The 20,041-nt window shown below is 44.2% G+C and overlaps 1 protein-coding gene across 19 annotated transcripts in view; it reads right to left on the reverse strand.

Annotated features, from left to right (window-relative positions):
- Positions 1-20,041, reverse strand: part of RAPGEF4 (Rap guanine nucleotide exchange factor 4) — a 342,806-nt gene that overhangs the window by 127,419 nt on the left and 195,346 nt on the right. For all 19 annotated transcript variants that reach the window (XM_085876078.1, XM_085876076.1, XM_085876077.1 and 16 more), the window contains 2 exons: positions 2,233-2,348; positions 1,107-1,195 (listed from right to left, as the gene is read on the reverse strand). In XM_085876078.1, coding sequence (XP_085732204.1) covers positions 1,107-1,195; positions 2,233-2,348 — 205 coding nt within the window. The remainder of the gene's footprint in view (positions 1-1,106; positions 1,196-2,232; positions 2,349-20,041) is intronic.

Consider the following 20,041-nt stretch of genomic DNA (forward strand, 5'->3'; position numbering starts at 1 on the left):
TATGAATTGATTCATCAATACATCAAATTACCCTTTACAGCCAAATCACTTGGTCACTGTCATATCCAAAAAAAAACTTCCATAAAAAGTGAATTTTGGTGAAACTCCCAAAATCGAGGTTCACTGAACACCTCCACTCATTTAGTTCTTCTTTTCTATCGCCTGTGTAACCAAGTTCCTCTGTCTGTCAAATCTCATTCTTCTCTCCAGGGCTTCAAGATGGCTGTTCACCACCACTTCAAGTCATCCCTTATCCATACTTATGATATTTACAACCCTCATTAACCCTCCCCCGATCCCTCTTCCTTTCCAGGTTATTGTGTTCCCCCTTCCCTTTATTTCCATTTGTTGGTTCCATTTCTGTTTCATCTGCAGTTTTTTCTCTTTCTCTTCTTGCTGTGATTGAGCTTGTGTCATCCAGATTGTTCAACCCTTGGTCTCATTCTTCCCCAAGCCAATTCTGCTTCCCACTTTGTCTCTGTTGTGTCCCTCTATCTTGCTCTAGGTTCTTCTTGTTCTGTTGTGTTCTGGTCCATTCTGTGTTCTAGTTTTTCCATGAGCCTCGGCCTTGTATACAAAAAACATTTCATGGTCTTGGTATCACAAATAAACATCACTGTCATATTTACCTTGCCCCATATCCTTCTTTACTCATTGTTATCCCACACATTTAGTCACTACAAGAATGAGAGTGAAACTCATTGAAGCTTCCATCGTCCAGTCCTCACAAAACTGGATAGAGAGATTACAGACAAGCTAAGCTATCCGTAATCTGTCTGTCTCTGCTGCTCCAAGAAAAGGAAGGTGTGGTGCTGCCAAAGCAGTCTCATGGCAAAGATTACACTGGTTAGTTTGTCAAGTGCTCCACATCAGGGAAGGAATTTGTGGTTTGTTCAAGGTAGTGGTGATGACTCGCCTCCTATTTTTGAAAAACATTGTGGTATATTTTAAAGTCAACCAAATTATGCTAGTATACGTAACAGCTAGCTTAATGGCCATCTAATTGCTTTGAGAGGCAACACCCTGTCTAAAAAATGCCATTCTGAACCCAAACTAAAAAGCTCTAAAGTGAGTGCACCACCTCTATTTTATCATATCATCCTTACCTGTGGTGTCATCATATTTAGTATCAAGTCTCATCGTCTCGAGCAAATGCTCCAGGATCTTTTCAGGAGTTCCAGACATCACAGAGTACCTTTAAGGGAAGAGAAAATAAGTGAGACTGCTGTTTTAACCATATCAGAGATTTAAAAATCATAGGGAAAAGTTGTGCCTCTTTGGAAGATATGCATCAAAAAATGAGGTGATAGCCATCATACAATAAATACTGGTACTTTTTGAAATACAAAGATCCTATATGTGTACATGTACATGCATGCACACGCACGCACGCACACACAAACACAAACACCTCATATAAACAGTACTGTGCAAAATTTTGGTTATTCCAATGATATTCATACTTCGGGGTAAATTCATCAAACTATCAGTAATAAGTCATTTATGTATTTATCATTGTAAATTAACAGCCTTGATAAATGTTCGTGAAACAAACTGCAAACGTAAATAAAAAGAACAATGTCATTTTATCGGATCATTCAATATTCTGTATCCAGCTTTTGCTGTCTTGAGTGCCATCACTCACTTCCTGTTTAATATATATATATATATATATATATATATATATATATATATATATATATATATATATATATATATATATATATATATACATATATACATATATACAGTATAGTTTCGTTTTCCTTTTGTTTCGTTCGTTCACAGATGATTTCGTTTTCAATTAAAAAATGGCTTCCCCAGAGTGGAGTATGAACTAATCCGATTCAAAGCATGTATGATTCATTGAATATCAAAGTACACAAAGCCTGTGTTGGTCCCTGATAAAGGACAGGTTGTGGATGAAAACTAACTTTCTGACCCTTGGTTCGTTTTTTGGCAAACAACCTCGAGTTGGTTATGCTTTTGCATGATCCGCTCTGTGGCCCTCACAGTTTTAGCAATTATACAAAATACTGAGCCCATCAGGTAAATTTAAATGGATTATAACACTTTTAAAATTTGTTTAAAATGCACTTATCATTGTTACAATTTATATAATGTGTCTGTAATTAAACAAATGATCTCATGATTGTGGGGAAATTCTCCAAATGACAATGATGCATTTACTCTGCAGTCATTTTATTTTTGAACATGCAAAGAAAAGCTTACTTATAATGAACATGTGTACTGCCTTGGCCCAAGCTCTTGCTCATCAAGGGAATTTTTTCCAGTACGAGGACGTCCTGCCCATGCTCCTTGAGCCTCACTGTGTTTGCTTCAACGTCCTGTTAACAGCATGTGGTAGAAAATCGTCAAAAAACAAGAAAAAGGATTTAAAAAGTGAAAATGAACAAATCAGAGGGTCAAAAAATATTTTGTTCTGAGCTAAATGGGGAAGAAAAACATTGAGGGGTTGAGGGAAAAAGTGGGTTGAGGGTCGAGGCACAGTATCCGGACGCGCTGCTCCGGTGCGTGCTCCCATTACATGACCTGACCTGACCTGACACTGGCAGAAAAATAAGTATATAAAATGGAATAGGTTCACATATTGAGAAACAATGACTGATGCCACAACCTTTCAGAAACAATGACAGGACCAGTGGTCACAGCCTGAAAAGAGTAAAGAAGAGGAGAGTTAGGTCAGTAGCGAGTCAGGAATCTTTTAGACTATTAAATGCATGAAATGGTCTCCTTGAAAAGGAGTGGCAGCAGAAACAGTTGATTGGTTTATAACTGGAATTCAGTAGGTCCATTCCCAATAAGTGTAGAATATTTGAAGAGTTTGCTGGGAATGTCCTTTGACAACATAATAGCAGGGGCCAATGGAAATTCCAATGAATGTAAAATATGTGATTTCAAGTTCCCAACCCCTTTGCTCTTCAAGTTTGCAACCCCCCATCTCCTCTCCCAGTAAGCTCAGTCACCCAATGAAGATCGAGTTATTAGCCCCCGTTGGACTTACTCAGAAACGGGGGCGTATGGATTAGGTCTCATCCGTCCGTGTATCCACAGCCATATCTCGGACAGGTATGGACTGATTTTGTTCAAACTTGGCACAAGGACAACACATGGTGGTATACATGTGCACGTCATTTTGATTCACGACTCAATCAAAGATGGACAACTGACAGCCATTTTAGTTGTAAAACCTGATGTTGAACACATCCTCAACCATTCTGCGGACATGCATTTACTGATCTCGTTCAAACTTGGCACACTGATAGTGAATGATGGCTTACATATGCACATTATTTTGTTTTCAAGATCACATCCAAGGTGGCCGAGCAGGGGCCATTTCACTACTTAAACGTGTCCCCAACCAATTCTCAGACATGCATGGTCCGATGCTATTCAAAGCTGGCACAAGCACAGTACCAATTGCATACACTTGCACCTAACTTTATTTTGCGATCTGATCAAAGATGGCCGACTGGTAGACTGGCGGCCATTTTAGTTGCCACAAAAAAACCTGGTATTGACCATGTCTTCAACCATTTTTCTCAGACATACATTTACCAACCTTGTTCCATTTTTTTCATACCTATACTGTGAAGCATCATCTTTCATGAAAATTAAAAAAAATTCTGATTACTCTTTTCAATTTCACCCAAACCACCTCTAAGTAAGTTTGCAAAAACAGATCAGACAGAATTTTCAACTGAATGATAATTTTCGATTGTCGACAGTAATATAATTTGTTTTATATATAAATAAATATTATTGCATGTTATACTTTTTGTGTAATTCAGTATGTCTCCCCCAAAATATTTGAACATTGAATCCCTTGTGTGCAAAATTTGCATTCCCAATCAAAAACATCATACATGTCACATGATCAACTATCTTACGCAGTACAACTACATGACCCACATCATTAATATTCTTGACCGAATAACCCAATCGTATGCAATCTTGCATGTCATATGACCACTCAAGTCAGTTAGTTGCATGTACACATAAATCTTGTAAATATGGGTAAACATTTACCTCCCGACAGCAAAATTCTTAAAACGACGGGGACTACGACATTTTGTCTTTTTCTCCTTGTTTAAACTTTAGGAAACCATCAAGAAGATTGATGTTTAACACTGTCGCAAAAATTAACCTGAGAGTGCACCATGGCGATGATGGGCCAAATAGCCTCATTTCCTTGTTTAAGGTCACTTTCTTGATTTTCAGATGTGAAAACACACACATATAAATACAGAGAATTGCCTTGCAGGGGTAGAAGTGGGGGGGGGCGAGGTTATGCCTCTGACCTTACCCTGGGTACCCCCAGTAAGTGTGTAAAATCTGGTGGAGATTAGCTGAGCCATTTTTTTAAGCTCAGCTCACCCTCCTGCATAACTTCAAAGACATAAAAAAAAACCTCGCAGCCTGAAACTTTACACGCATACCAAGGGAACTCCAAGGAAGTGAATGAGTGAAAATTGGGTGTTTGGGTTAATTAAAACACCACTTTTGAAGATAATTAACGGCCTTATTTAATTACATCCTTTATCAGGCACGTCCTCCACCACCTCGCTCTTTGGGGTCTTGCGGTGTCTCCTGGGTAACATCGCTGGGGTCTGAAGGCGCCAAGTTTTTTGGCCTGCTCAACTTGACTTGGAACAGGCCTCAATCCATTCTCAACGATAAAGTTTTCTTCTTTTTTTTCACTTTCCTCACTCATATTATCGAATGCCTGTTCATCATCCCTACGAACTGCTGTATACAGCACTTTTGAAAGTGCTATACTTTTCACATTAGGAGCTTGGAGCTATTTCATGCATTATATAACACAATTTTCCACGAGCTACTCTCACGGACGAATTAAAGTATATCATTCAAATATTATTTCCGTTTTGAGGATCGGATATCGTCCAGACTAAACAAGTGTCGAAATCTGGAGTGAAATCTGATATTTAAAGAAATAATCAGTCTTATAACTGAGCCTACATACATATTTACTTAAACAAGCAAGACTATGGTCCCTCTTCTCCATATACACACAAGAAAATGTGAAATTTTCAAAGAGTAAACTTCTCTTTTTCTACTATTTGGAGAATTATATTGAGTGAACAAAATATTTAGGAATGTGCCAAAATTAACTAGCTTCATTGAGCTATATGATTTAATGCATTCACTGCTTGACATCGGTCAGTCTCCCAGAGGGATTGCCTATCCATAGCATCTGACAGATCTGTGTCTATTTTTGGAGGTTTTCTGAGGTCCTCAACAGGGAATCAAAGCAAATCTGGTGAAAAATGGACATTTAAAAAAATTTATAACGTTTGTGCAGACCGTGAACGATGTACCATTGACGCGTGTGGAGCAGGCAATGAGGCGAATTATCAGCAATGTTTATTTCACGGGCAATTTAACGATGCGGTCTCCAGGGTTTTTGTATGTTAAATAGCAAGTCTTTTGTGGACAAAGTCATTGTTTGACTGAATTCATTTAACTGCTGCAGACACAGTGAAGACAATATTTATAGATAAAGGGGTCCTATATGATATGCAGCCACATCTTGGCCAGCTGTTCCTTATCAACCATTGAACTGTCGTGCTTGCTTGAGTGCTTAAGCCACTTGCCGAGCGCCCAACAGTCGATAACGGGATCAAGCTACATCATTCTGAATGAATCGTTCACTCACTGCAGATGCTTTTGCCACGCCACGTAAGAGTGAGTGGTTCATGCTCAGTCATCCTGGGTGAGTGATTCATGCTCCATAATCCTGAGTGAGTGGTTCATGCTCCATCATACTGAGTGGTTTATGCTCCGTCATCCTGAGCGAGTGGTTCGTGCTCCGTCATCCTGAGCGAGTGGTCCGTGCTCCGTCATCCTGAGCGAGTGGTTCGTGCTCCATCATCCTGAGCGAGTGGTTCGTGCTCCGTCATCCTGAGCGAGTGGTTCGTGCTCCGTTATCCTGAGCGAGTGGTTCGTCCCCCGTCATCCTGAGCGAGTGGTTCGTGCTCTGCCATCCTGAGCGAGTGGTTCGTGCTCCGTCATCCTGAGCGAGTGGTTCGTGCTCCGTCATCCTGAGCGAGTGGTTCGTGCTCCGTCATCCTGAGCGAGTGGTTCGTGCTCCGTCATCCTGAGCGAGTATTTCATGCTCCATCCTCCTGAGCGAGTGGTTCGTGCTCCGTTATCCTGAACGAGAGGTTCGTGCTCCATCATCCTGAACGAGTGGTTCATGCTCCCTCATCCTGAGCGAGAGGTTCGTGCTCCGTCATCCTGAGCGAGTGGTTCGTGCTCCGACATTCTGAAGGAGTTGTGAAATAACACCTGGTTTCCGCGCCGTTTTCCGGATTAATGTTTTCTAAATTGCTGAGGCAAATTTTTTTTCCACCCGTCACACGCAGCTGTTTATCTTCTACTATACTAAAAAAATAGAATATGTTTGTATGTATGTATGTGTGTGTGTTTGTTCGTCCTTTATAGGCAGCCGAACCGTTGGATGGAATGAGATGAAACTTGGCATAAGTGATCCTTGGGACATGAGAAGAGACATGGGGGTGGGGGGGGTCAAGTTCAAGGTCAAAGGTCACGGGGTCAAGGGGTCAAGGTCACCGGGTAACTTCAATTTCTCAATTTCATCTGATCGAGACGGGACCAACGCCATTCGACAGATAATCAAAATTAAATGACACAGTTGATTGACGACATTCACTTCCGACTTTCAGTTTTCGAGTTATGACGACATTCACTTCCGACTTCCGGTTTTCGAGTTATGACGACATTAATTGACTAAAACGTCAATTTTTCATGTTTGTTTGTCCTTTATAGATGGCCAAACCATTGGATAGAATGAGATGAAGCTTGGCATATGTGATCCTTGGGAACGGACATAAGGGGATCAAGGTCAAGGTCAAAGGTAACGGGGTCAAGGTCACCGGATAATGTCAATTTCATCCGATCGAGACGGGACCAACGCCATTCGACAGATAATCAAAATTAAATGACACAGTTGATTGACGACATTCACTTCCGACTTTCAGTTTTCGAGTTATGACGACATTCACTTCCGACTTCCGGTTTTCGAGTTATGACGACATTAATTGACTAAAACGTCAATTTTTCATGTTTGTTTGTCCTTTATAGATGGCCAAAAAATTGGATAGAATGAGATGAAGCTTGGCATATGTGATCCTTGGGAACGGACATAAGGGGATCAAGGTCAAGGTCAAAGGTAACGGGGTCAAGGTCACCGGATAACGTCAATTTCATCCGATCGAGACGGGACCAACGCCATTCAAGAGATAACTGTACCCGCCCATGGGTGGGTACTTTGCTAGTCTACTATACTAAAAAATAGAATATGTTTGTATGTCCGTATGTGTGTGTGTTTGTTCGTCCTTTATAGGCGGCTGAACCATTGGATGGAATGAGATGAAACTTGGCATGAGTGATCCTTGGGAACGGACATGGGGCGGGGTCAAGTTCAAGGTCACCGGGTAACTTCAATTTCTCAATTTCATCCGATCGAGACAGGACCAACGCCATTCGACAGATAATCAAAATTAAATGACACAGTTGATTGACGACATTCACTTCAGACTTCCGGTTTTCGAGTTATGACGTCATAAATTGACTAAAACATCAATTTTTCATGTTTGTTTGTCCTTTATAGACGGCCAAACCGTTGGATAGAATGAGACGAAACTTGGCATATGTGATCCTTGGGAACGGACATAAGGGGATCAAGGTCAAGGTCAATGTCAAAGGTCACGGGGTTAAGGTCACCGGATAACGTCAATTTCTCAATTTCATCCGATCGAGACGGGACCAACACCATTCAACAGATAACTGTACCCGCCCATGGGCGGGTACTTTGCTAGTAAAGACTAATGTTTGTGAATATATCCCTGACACATTTATATAAATGCAACGTTGTTTTTCGGTGAAAGATAGTCAAGGTTTTGGGTTGTACACAGGACGTACTGCAGTCAGTAATCACGCTGACTCCAACCTGCCGATTCCCAATTAATAGCCGATATTGGTCAAGTACGAGTGTGTGTGTGCGTGTGCGTGTGTGTGTGTGTGTGTGTGTGTGTGTGTGTGTGTGTGTGTGTGTGTGTGTGTGTGTGTGTGTGTGTGTGTGTGTGTGTGTGTGTGTGTGAGATAAAGCATAACATATCCTCTCCACTAACTCCCCTTCCCCCAACCCTCTCTCTCTCTCCATATATGTACATACAGTCATCCCCCGCTATATCGCGGTTCACCTATCGCGCCCCTGATTCATCGCGGGTTTTCCCTTGGAACCGAACTAATTTTTTCTGCGGATTCCCCCGGTAATAATATATAAAATATAAATTACTTAAGCAATAAATTATAATGCGTGGCGCTCGACCAGTCACACAACGCACGAGACGAAGTTTCGCTTGTGAACTTCGAACATTTTCTACGTTTTTTTTTCTCCAAGCCCTACGATGCCCCCCAAACGCCCTGCACCTTCTAAGGCTTCTGGCAAGGAACCGAAGTGACAGAGGAAGGTCCTGACGCTCCAGGATATGGTGTACGAGGTGCAGTGGGACACGAGAAGCAAGCTTGCCAGCATCAACTCCGCTTTATTGCGCGACCAGAAGTACACTCAAGCCACCCCTAGCGGGCGAGGCATGATATACGAAAACCCAATCACGTGACACAGCACAGGAGAAGGTGAAGGTTGTGGTGAATTGAAGGTCGTGACGCGTGATCACATGTCGCACGGCTCGAGCACGGAATAGATAAAGCCAAGGTTCCGCACGGTCGGGGGGATTGTCCCTGGCGCATTGTCATTTATGGCGGCGGTCCACTTGGTGCTCGTTGAATGGTGAGAATTGAGAGTATATCGGACTCCGTGCTTATACTGATTTATTTTGCGGTGATTAGTTGCACATGTATACCTTACTGCTTATGTACTCCTAGCTGCACCTGTATTCCCTGATGTGCCCGTAGAAGCGGCTTCAATCAAATGGAATAAAGCCTACACTCTGAAGGTTCTTCTCTCGCTCTCATTTCAAAGGTGCTCGATATGCTTCTGGAAGGAAAAAGGTTTGCCGCAGTTGGACGCCATTATGGTTTGAACGAATCGACCATTCGCTACATCAAGAAGGACGAAGCCAACATCAGGAGCCCATCAAACCCAATCGTGTTTCTACATCGCCCAGCGTTTAATATTCACTCGATATAAATCAAACCCAATCGTGTTTATACACCGCCCAGCATTTAATATTCACTCGATATAAATCAAACCCGATCGTGTTTATACACCGCCCAGCGTTTAATATTCACTCGATATAAATCAAACCTGATCGTGTTTATTCACCGCCTAGCGTTTAATATTCACTCGATATAAATCAAACCCGATTGTGTTTATTCACCGCCTAGCGTTTAATATTCACTCGATATAAATCAAACCTGATCGTGTTTATACAGCGCCCAGCATTGACTATTCACTCGATAAAAGTCAAATCCAATCGTGTTTATACACCGCCCAGCGTTTAATATTCACTCTGTGATGAAATAAAGGATGAAGTGACGCACGATCACGTGTCGCGCAGCTCGCACACGGGACAGATAAAACCGAGATGCCGTGCGGTCGGTGGGATGGTCCCTGGGGCAATGTCATTTACGGCGGTGGTTCACTTGGTGCTCGTTGAATGGTGAGAATTGAGAGTATACCGGACTCCGTGCTTATGCTGGCTAATTGCTGATATATTATGTGGTGATCGACTGCACATGTATTCCTTGCTGCACATGCATTCCTTACTGCACATGTATTCCTTTATGTGTCTGTAGAGTCGGCTTTAATCAAGTGAAATAAAGCCTTACACTCCGAAGGTTTTTCCCTCGCATTCACTACAATTTATTTCACTTGATCCCTTCAGCTGCCTCAACCGACTATGGACAAGATCTATAAGCCGGAGAGGTTCGATGCGGACCCCAACGCTACTGACTCGGAAATGAAGTGGTCCCATTGGTACCGTTCCTTCTCACACTATCTGACCATCATTGAAGAGGGAGCTGGCAAACTGGCCGCACTTGTAAATTTATAATCTTGTAAATCTTCTCATAATTCTTACCTGAGGTTACTTCATTATGAATCTTGTAACAATGGGTAGTATGTCATCAGTAGCTAAAACTTTTAATTACATTTTATATAAATGCAAGTTATCAGTCAATAACTTTTATGCTCCTAATGCCCATAATGTATGCAAGCATAGAATTATCAGCAGTTTTACTAACACTCTCTCTCTCTATCGAGTGTAGCCTGTGGCTGCTGGTTGCATCATTGGTTGGGACGTGGCTCTGCCGCTGATGCAGTGTCCCCCTTACCAGTACACTGGTAGTCATTTTGCCGACCTTGGAAGGATGACAGGCTGAATCACCCTCCTGGTGTATTTTAATTCAGCGGCCAACGGGGATTGAATTCAGGAACCTAGGATCCCAAGCCACCACCCGAACCACTAAGCCAACAGGCTTGAGTTTTACTAACACTGCATGATGATGTTGTTGTACTTAAAGGTGCCTTTGTGCAGTCAATTATATTTGAGAGAGAAGCTCCACAGTTCCTCTCTGGAGCAGAACTTTCTGAATTTGAATTGTTAACTGTGCTTTGCACAAAGTGAATTTGTCAAAAAAGTATTTACGGCTTTTACCCATGTGGTATTTCTTTTTATTCCCCATTTTTAGAATATGTTTCTCAATTGCAATGGTATCTACTTTTATTTATTGTGCGTTTGTATTCAAGTGTGCTTTTTTGGTACGAATATAGATATTATTATTATTGTTAATACTGCTTGTATATTTTTGCAGCAATCATGCTCTGCGTGATACGTGATAATAAATGATTATGAATTACAGTTGTTTTCAAGTTGTGGTCATTATGTGTTACTGTGCAACATATAATGATGTTGCAATACAACTTCAATGTTTTGATAATGGCACCGGTGGAACAGCGGTGCCCCGCTGGCCCCAGACCTACGGGTCGAGGGCTCCATCAAGCTGGAAGCTGAAGGGTGTAATGCACTGCAATGTTCGTTTCTTTGGCGTGCAAAGAAAAGGGTAAAAACAAAAACTCCATTTTATGAACGTTGTGATAAAGTTGAAAAATAACGTCATGCTTCAATGTTGTGACACCGTTGAAATCTGACATCATGGGTGTTGCGAAAACAACTTCCCACTGACCCAATTCTGACGTCAGGATAGAACTGGCAAACGACGTTGCAACAACGTTGTGTGCCTGCTGGGGTGTTTATACACCGCCCAGCGTTTAATATTCAGGTCAGGTATGGGAGCATCTGCCAGAACAGCGCGTCTCTGCATCCACTTTCCGCCGGTACTCCAGGGGCCTCCTTCTGGCCATCCCCCAGGCAGATGCCAGGCACATCCCCATCTCCTTGAGATGATGGTCAACCTGCTGCAACCATGAGGCACGTGGTCGGCCCACTGGCCTCCTCCACTCATGAGACTCCCTCGCTGAGAGAATCTGGTGAGCAGGATCAGCGTCAGGAAAACGAGCCACATATCCATACAGCCGCAACTGACGCTCACGGACTATGCAGGTAACAAATCTCATCCGAGTCTCTCTCAGCAACCGCTCGTTGGACACAAAATCCGACCAGCGATAGCCAAGGATTCTCCGAAGAGACCTGGTACCAAAGGAATTAAGTCTCCGTCTCAGATCCTTGGTCAGAGTCCAAGTCTCGCACCCATAGAGCAAGATTGGAAGCACCAAGGACCTGAAGACTCGGACTTCCGTCCTCCCGCACAGGTACCGGCAGCGCCACACCCCATGATCCAGTGAATCCGTGACTCTCCAGGCCCGACCCAGACGTCTATTGACCTCTGACTCGCAGCCAGCAGAGACATGAATATCACTGCCAGGGTAAGGAAATCTCTCCACGACCTCAACATCCTCACCACAAACAGACACAGACAGGACAGCAGCATCCAAGATGTCACCGAAAGCCTGGATCTTAGTTTTGACCCAAGAAACCCGTAATCCCAACGGCTCCGACTCCACATTCAGCACCTCGAGGGCCCCCAAGAGGATGTCTAAAGTCTCCGCAAAGATGACTGCATCCTCTGCAAAATCAAGGTCCGAGATCTTGACATTCCCAAACGATGCACCGCAACTTGATCTCTCCGACATCCTCTCAAAAATCCAGTCCATACAAGTGCTGAAAAGTGTGGGGGCCAGTACACACCCCTGACGAACTCCAGTAACAACTGGAAATAAGTCAGAGATGGTACCACCACACTTCACAGCACTCTCAGTACCAGAGTAGATTTCAGACATCAGATCGATCAGTTTTGGTGGCACCCCACGAAGACCAAGAATCCTCCAGAGGACATCCCGATTCACTGAATCGAACGCTTTACAGAGATCAACATAGGCTGCAAGCAGCCCCTGCCGAAACTCTCGTCTGCGTTCGGTGAGGACACGAAGTGCAAGGATACGGTCAATCGTTGACCTCTGGTGTAAAGCCTGACTGCTCTGGACGCTGGTGCTCAAGCAGATGGTGGCGAACCCTATCAAGAATTATCCGACCAAAGACCTTGCCCAGCACTGAGAGCAGCGTCACCCCTCGGTAGTTGTTGCAGTCTTGGCGATCACCCTTCCCTTTCCAGAGAGGGACAACAAGGCCCCTCTTCCAGTCAGTTGGGATGATGCCTGTGTTTCAGGCAGAGCACAAAACTGCATGCAATGACACGAGTGTAGCATTTCCACCAGCCTTGAGAAGTTCGGCATGGATGCCACAGATCCCTGGAGCTTTGCCCCGTTTCAACCGGTTCACCGCAGCCCGTGTTTCCACAAGCGAAGGTGGACCACAGTTGATTCGAGGGTCAGCAACAGGGATTGTAACACCCTTGACGTCCAACTCGATAGCTGGGGGATCAGCCTGGTACAACCGCTCAAAGTAAGCGGCCCAGCGGGCCTTCACTTCAGACTCCTCTGTCAAGAGCCTACCACTCTCTGCTCGAACTGCAGTGCTCCGAGGGATGGGCTTGGATGAACGTAATGCGCGAATTCCCCTGTAAGCGGGACGAGAATCACCTGTCCACAGGTGATGCTCTACCCCCTCACAGATTCCTCGCACATAGGCCTCCTTGTCCACCCTCAGTGCACGTACAGTTTTACGCCTCAGCTCCCTGAACAGCTCAGCTCTGCCATTCAGCCTGGCCCTGCGACTCTGGTCAATGGTATCCAGTGTCCCTTGAGAGACAAAATTCTTCTTTGCCCTGCGGTGAGCTCCAAGGCATCCACCGGCAACATCAAGGACGGTGGTCTTGAAGGCGCTCCACAACTCTTCAGGACCCCCCAAGTGTCCACTCAGCCTGTTCGCAAACTCCTCAGCTACTCTCTCATCCATATATATATATACAGTCATCCCCCGTTTATCGCAGGAGTTTCATATATATATATATATATATATATATATATATATATATATATATATATATATATATATATATATATATATATATATATATATATATATCTATATATATCTATATATATATCTATATATATCTATATATATCTATATATATATCTATATATATCTATATATATCTATATATATCTATATATATCTATATATATATATATATATATATATATATATATATATATATATATATATATATATATATATATATATATATATATATATATATATATATATATATATATATATATATATATATATATATATATATATATATATATATATATATATATATATATATATATATATATATATATATATATATATATATATATATATATATATATATATATGGTGTTGGCGCAGTGGTTAGGGCAGCGGCTTGGGATCCAAAAGGTCCTGAGTTCAAGCCCCGTTGGGCCACTGAATTAATACTCCAGGGGGTTGACTCAGCCTGTCATCCTTCCGAGGTCGGCAAAATGAGTACCAGTATACTGGGCCGGTGTATACCCCGGTTAAAATAGGTGTACCATATCCCTGTGTCGTAAGAGGCGACCAGGGTTGCGTCAGGAAGGGCATCCGGCGTAAAACATGTGCCAAATCACTATGCGGATCATATGGATGATCCGCTGTGGCGACCCCTAACGGGAGCAGCCGAAAGAAGAAGAAGAAGAAGATATATATCTGGACTAGGGTGGTCCTAAAATACAAACTTCAACTTTTCAAATGTGCTTTTTTATATTTTGGTTCCACTTGGGAAGAAAAAAAATTGAGCGAAGTTTCATTTGATTTCAACAGATTTTACCACTGTCACACGACCCCTGTTGTTTTGTGCCATGACGTCAAACTGTGACTGAACTGTACAGAGTTGTGGATTTATATCTCAGCTTGGTGATCTTTTTGAGGTTAATATAAACCTCTTCACTGCAGAAGCAATATTTTTAGGAGTGCAGCAACTCAATAGGAAGGATTCTTGTTTCATTTTGCATTTGACTGTCGAACAGCCACAATGCTATAATTCATGGATTCAGAGACTGGAACACTATTTTTCACACCCTGTGTGACAGTGGTTAATAAAGCCATAGATGAACCATATTTGGTACCAATACTTTTCTTATTAATACGAACCATTTTAGGAAAAAGCACCTTGATAAAGTTCTCTTTTTGGTTTAGGTGTACCAGTTAGGACCACCCTAATCTGGACGGTGTTAATGGTTATGTCTGGACGGTGTTTATGTCCGGACAGGAGTTTGTCTATGGATGTGTCCGGGTGGCGTTTGGCTCCGGACGCGTCCGGGCGGCGTTTATCTCCGGACGCGTCCGGGCGGCGTTTGGCTCAGGACGTGTCCGGGCGGCGTTTGGCTCAGGACGTGTCCGGGCGGCGTTTGGCTCAGGACGTGTCCGGGCGGCGTTTGGCTCAGGACGTGTCCGGGCGGCGTTTGGCTCAGGACGTGTCCGGGCGGCGTTTGGCTCAGGACGTGTCCGGGCGGCGTTTCGCTCAGGACGTGTCCGGGCGACGTTTCGCACAGGACGTGTCCGGGCGACGTTTCGTTCCGGACGACGTTTCGCTCCGGACGTGTCCGGGTGAGGTTTCGCTCCGGACATGTCCGGGTGGCGTTTTGCTCCGGACGTGTCCGGGCGGCGTTTTGCTCCGGACGTGTCCGGGCGGCGTTTCGCTCCGGACGTGTCCGGGCGGCGTTTCGCTCCGGACGTGTCCGGGCGGCGTTTCGCTCCGGACGTGTCCGGGTGGCGTTTCGCTCCGGACCTGTCCGGGCGGCGTTTCGCTCCGGACCTGTCCGGGCGGCGTTTCGCTCCGGACCTGTCCGGGCGGCGTTTCGCTCCGGACCTGTCCGGGCGGCGTTTCGCTCCGGACATGTCCGGGCGGCGTTTCGCTCCGGACATGTCCGGGCGGCGTTTCGCTCTGGACATGTCCGGGTGGCGTTTGGCTCCGGATGTGAGTTTGTCTCCAGATGTGTCCAAGCAGTGTTTGTCTCTAGCTGGCTTGGCTCCAGTTGTGCCTGGCAGGTTTGGTCTCCAGGCCGTATTTATAGTATTACTGGAAGAAAATGGACCCCTCACTGCCCCTGGTGCAACCTCACCACTGCGTGCTCCCACTTAACCATCAACACTGCCAGCTCCCGCTGCAACATCACCACTGGTTGCTCCCGGTTCCCACATCAACACTGCCAGCTCCCGCTGCAACATCACCACTGGTTGCTCCCGGTTCCCACATCAACACTGCCAGCTCCCACTTCACCATCAACACTGCTAGCTCTCGCTGCAACATCACCACTGCCTGCTACCACTACACCATCAACACTGTCTGCTCTCACTACACCATCAACACTGCCAGCTCCCACTGCACCATCACCACTTACAATGTCCTCAGCAACCTCACTCCACAACCATAACCAACTATAATCTACAAATTTCTCACATTCTGCTACTTGCTGCAAGTTATCTATCCATTCTTTCAACCTCGTAATAACTTTCCTCAAGTGGGCTATTTCTTCACACTTCCTACAACATTGAGTACCCTCTGCTTCCCCTATTCTTGTGGCCCACATTGAGAATCTATCACATTTTATGTACTTCTCTTCCTTTCTCCTACAGTCTCTATTTATACCCTTTTTCACCCCCATACTCCCAAGGCCTCAACTGACTTAAATGCTAAACTTAACACAAAGCCCCCCCCCCCCCCGCTTCTTCAATAACTAACACGACACGTTTAGAGTCCCACAGCTCCTGAAACAAATGACGATAACAAAATACGCAAAACACACAAAAAGCACTTGTCTTGTTCTGGCCGAGGAGCTTATACAGCCGCGTGCGAACAACCGGAAGTGGAAGCATCACCATTGCTTTAAGCAGTCGGAATTCTTTACGAATGTGATTATTGAAGTTCTCAAATGAGGATAAATGTCATGATTACACGGTCATGATGACGTCATGATTGCAAACACAGAAGGGCTTCTCGCAATGCAAAGATTTTAACGTCAAATTCTGTCACCATGCTGATGAAAAGCAATGCCAAAGATTGGTTTTGCCCTTAATGTGGGCAACACATCACTGTTCTAGCCATTTCGTGACTGACGCCTTTTGGCTGATATACTGGTTAATGATATGCCTCTAACCACGATTGAAGAGGAGGCCAGATTGTATCTGGAACCTGTTTCTCATATTTGAAACCCATTTGTTTCTTCCGTCCTCCCTCATCTTTTATTGCTCATTCTTACCCTTGCTTGTGTTTCCAACTGTGGTCCCACTGCCCCACTGCCAGTACATGTCCTTGCCTTTACCCTCGATTTCCTCATTCTTCCATGGGCTGAGATTTTGCGTGCAAAAATAAAAGGGATTTATTTCTCAATATTTACCGACTAACCTCTGGAGTGCATTTTTGAAAACTCTATAATTAATGTTTAACTCGACATTCATGTAGAAATTGGAAAATGGTTCGTATATCCTAAAACATTAGAATAACACTGCATAATAATAAAAAAGAAGCCTGGTGTTGGCTTAATGGCTCGGGTGGTGGGATTGAGATCCTTAGGTCCTGAGTTCAACTCCTGCTTGGTTGTTGAATCAATACCAGGTGGGGTCAACTCAGCCTGTCATCCTTCAGAGCATCGTTAGGCATCCTTCAAAGGTCGGGAAAATGAGTACCAGCTTACTGGGATAATTGAGTGATTTGAGTAACCTGTGTCACCTGTGCAGGATTGTGCCCAATAGCCATGGAGCACCAATGCTCTGTTTAGAGTATGGTCCCAATGGATTTGGATTTTTAGAATAAAAAAACAGAAAATCAACATGAATGAGATATTGGACGTGGTGCAGGTGGGAAAGGGACCTCCATTTTGTGGAAAAAGCCATGTTAACTCCAAAGTAGGGGAAACAGTATGAAATTTTCGTGTTCACTCAAAACCTTCAAAAGGAAGGACCTTACACAATATCATTTTAACCTGCTCAGTAGGGCTGGAAGGATGGCCTTGTCCTTACAGGTATGCACACTTGCCTCGAAGCTCTCTAGCCTGGGTTTGAATCTCGACCCAGCTATAAACTGTCATCCTGGTGTTTCACAAGCTGGACGATTCATCAATGTGCGTGCCATCCCTCAGATGGACGTTAAATGGGTGTCCCATCTGCCAGCATTAGTTTTTTTTTTTTATTTTTTTATTTTTTTTTTTGTATACCTTGGTCGAGGCTCGTATGAGAGCTAACACACAACTCACAGCAAGGAGGCATGAGACAAGAGGGGTGGGAGTGGAAGGGACAAAACATTGGGGAACAGACACAGGTGAACTGTGGAAGGGAGAGGGATGGGGATGGGACGGGGAACATGGCGAGGAGAAGATGGACATTACAGGGACTTTCAGGAAGGAAAGCAGGAGAATTGAAGGAAGTGGGCTTGGGTGGATTATCGGGGGTAGAAAAGATCGAGGATTTGGATGGGGGAAGATAAGAGGTGGTGGTGAACAGCTGTTTTGAAAGCCTGGAGGGAAGAATGGGAAAGAATAGAGTGAGGAAGTTTATTCCAAAGGCGGGAAAAAAGAGGAATGAAAGAGTGAAGATGAGCAGTGATTCGTGATTTTGGTAGTTTTACCAGAAGGGGGTTGTTGGCGGACCTTGAGCGCCCTGTGGAAATGTGGTTGGGACAAATCGCAGAGAGAGCAGGGGGGCAAGGCTGGAGAGGAGTCGGTAGAAGACAGAAAGACCACCGACCAACCTGCGGTGATTGAGTGAGAGGCCCAAAGACTCAGCTTCATTGCGGGAGATGCCAATGATCTTAAAAGCCCTGGTTTCGACAGCGTGAAGTCGAGAAAGGTGGGAGGCAGGAGCACCAGCCCAGAGGGGAGAGCAGTACTCCATCAGGCTACGGACAAAAGCTTTGTAAGTAGTCAGGAGCTCAAGAGGGCCGAGGAAGGACTTTGCACGACGGAGGATTCCCAGTCGGCGACTGGCTTTTGAGGCAAGGTTGGAAATGTGACTTTCCCAGGAAAGGTCATGGCAGATAGTGAGACCCAGAAGCTTGAAAGAAAAGACTTCTTCCAGAGGATTGTTGAGAAAGTGGATGGGGGGTTTTGTAAACGGTCCTTTCGAAGAGACATAGTGAGAGTGTGAGATTTGTGTGGATTGAAAGACATGTTCCACGTGTTGGACCAGTTTGTGATTTTATCCAGATCTGCAGTGAGCGAAGAAGCTGCTGCTTGCCGGTCTGAGGGATGACAGATGGTACGGCAGAGGGTGGAGTCGTCGGCAAAGAGAAATAGAGGATTTTCCAGAGAGTCCGAGAGATCATTGATGAAAACCAGAAAAAGAACAGGGCCCAGAACGCTACCTTGAGGAACTCCAGCCTGCACAGGAAGAGGGGATGAAAGAACTCCATTTAGGGCCACACGTTGACTGCGACAGGAGAGGAAGTCTGTGAGCCATGAGTGGAGATGGCCTTGAATACCATGGGAAGAGAGTTTGGTGAGTAGGGCAGGGTGCCAGACTGTGTCAAAAGCACGTGATATGTCCAGGGATACCGCTCGGATTTCCTGTCTGGCATTGAGGACCTCCATCCATTGATGGGAGAGCAGTAGCAGCATATCCAGGGTAGAGTGACCTGGTCTGAAACCAAATTGATGATTGGAAATAGTTGATAGACGTTAAAGTTCCTATGATGTCCTTCACGAAAAGTAAGTGAGTATTTGCCGGCACCCTGAACAAGTTACAAATTCCTGCCCTAACCAGCAGGGGGCACGGCATCAGCAGCAATGATGCAAACCAGCAGCCACAGGCTGCAGACCAAATGGATGAATCTGCTTGGCCCTTTTCTTTGGAATATTGAGCATTTTGGACTTAAAATTGCCCACAAAATCATTAGACAGAGCCCTCTGGTGTCGACTTTCCAGATACCGAACCTTTAACTAGAATTGAAGAGGATAACATCGTCATCTTAGAGAAAAAGATTGCTGGATTTTTTGTTTTCCTTCCTGAACACAATAGGCCAGCGGTATAGGTCAGATTTTTTGGTACTTAATCAACCGGCTTGACACAAAGCTACAAGAGGTCTCATATGAAAGATGGGGATCTCAGTAACTCATTTTGCCCTGTTGTTCTCATTTTTTGGTGTGCGGCCCATTAAATATTCACACCTGAAGGATACCCCCATTAGAAAATTTTGACCATTTCCGAAAATCAGTGAATTAGCCGTAATTACAAAGCAATGCACCCTATTTTTACATGATTAGTATTGAAATGTGCAGAATGAACAGGGGAATACTACTAGTTACTTAATGGAATACATCTAGATAAATATATGTACATTTGAGTGCTTTTAATAGAAAAAAAGACGTAATTTCTGGACCGCTAACTTCGAAAATCATTAACTACAGAAACAAACATCTGCCAATTGTCATATTTTTTCTTTATTTTATATGTAGGTCATGTGGAGATGGGTGGGTTCGTTCAGTTTTGTTGTGCAGATCACCAATCGAAACGAAATTCACCCTGTACATTCATGAGAACACACCATTGAAATTCCTACTTGTTTCCATGTGCACAAGTTGACACACCGA

Source organism: Eptatretus burgeri, chromosome 3, assembly GCF_056783735.1.
Source record: "Eptatretus burgeri isolate ZD-2024b chromosome 3, Ebu_testis_v1, whole genome shotgun sequence".
Taxonomy (NCBI): domain Eukaryota; kingdom Metazoa; phylum Chordata; class Myxini; order Myxiniformes; family Myxinidae; genus Eptatretus; species Eptatretus burgeri.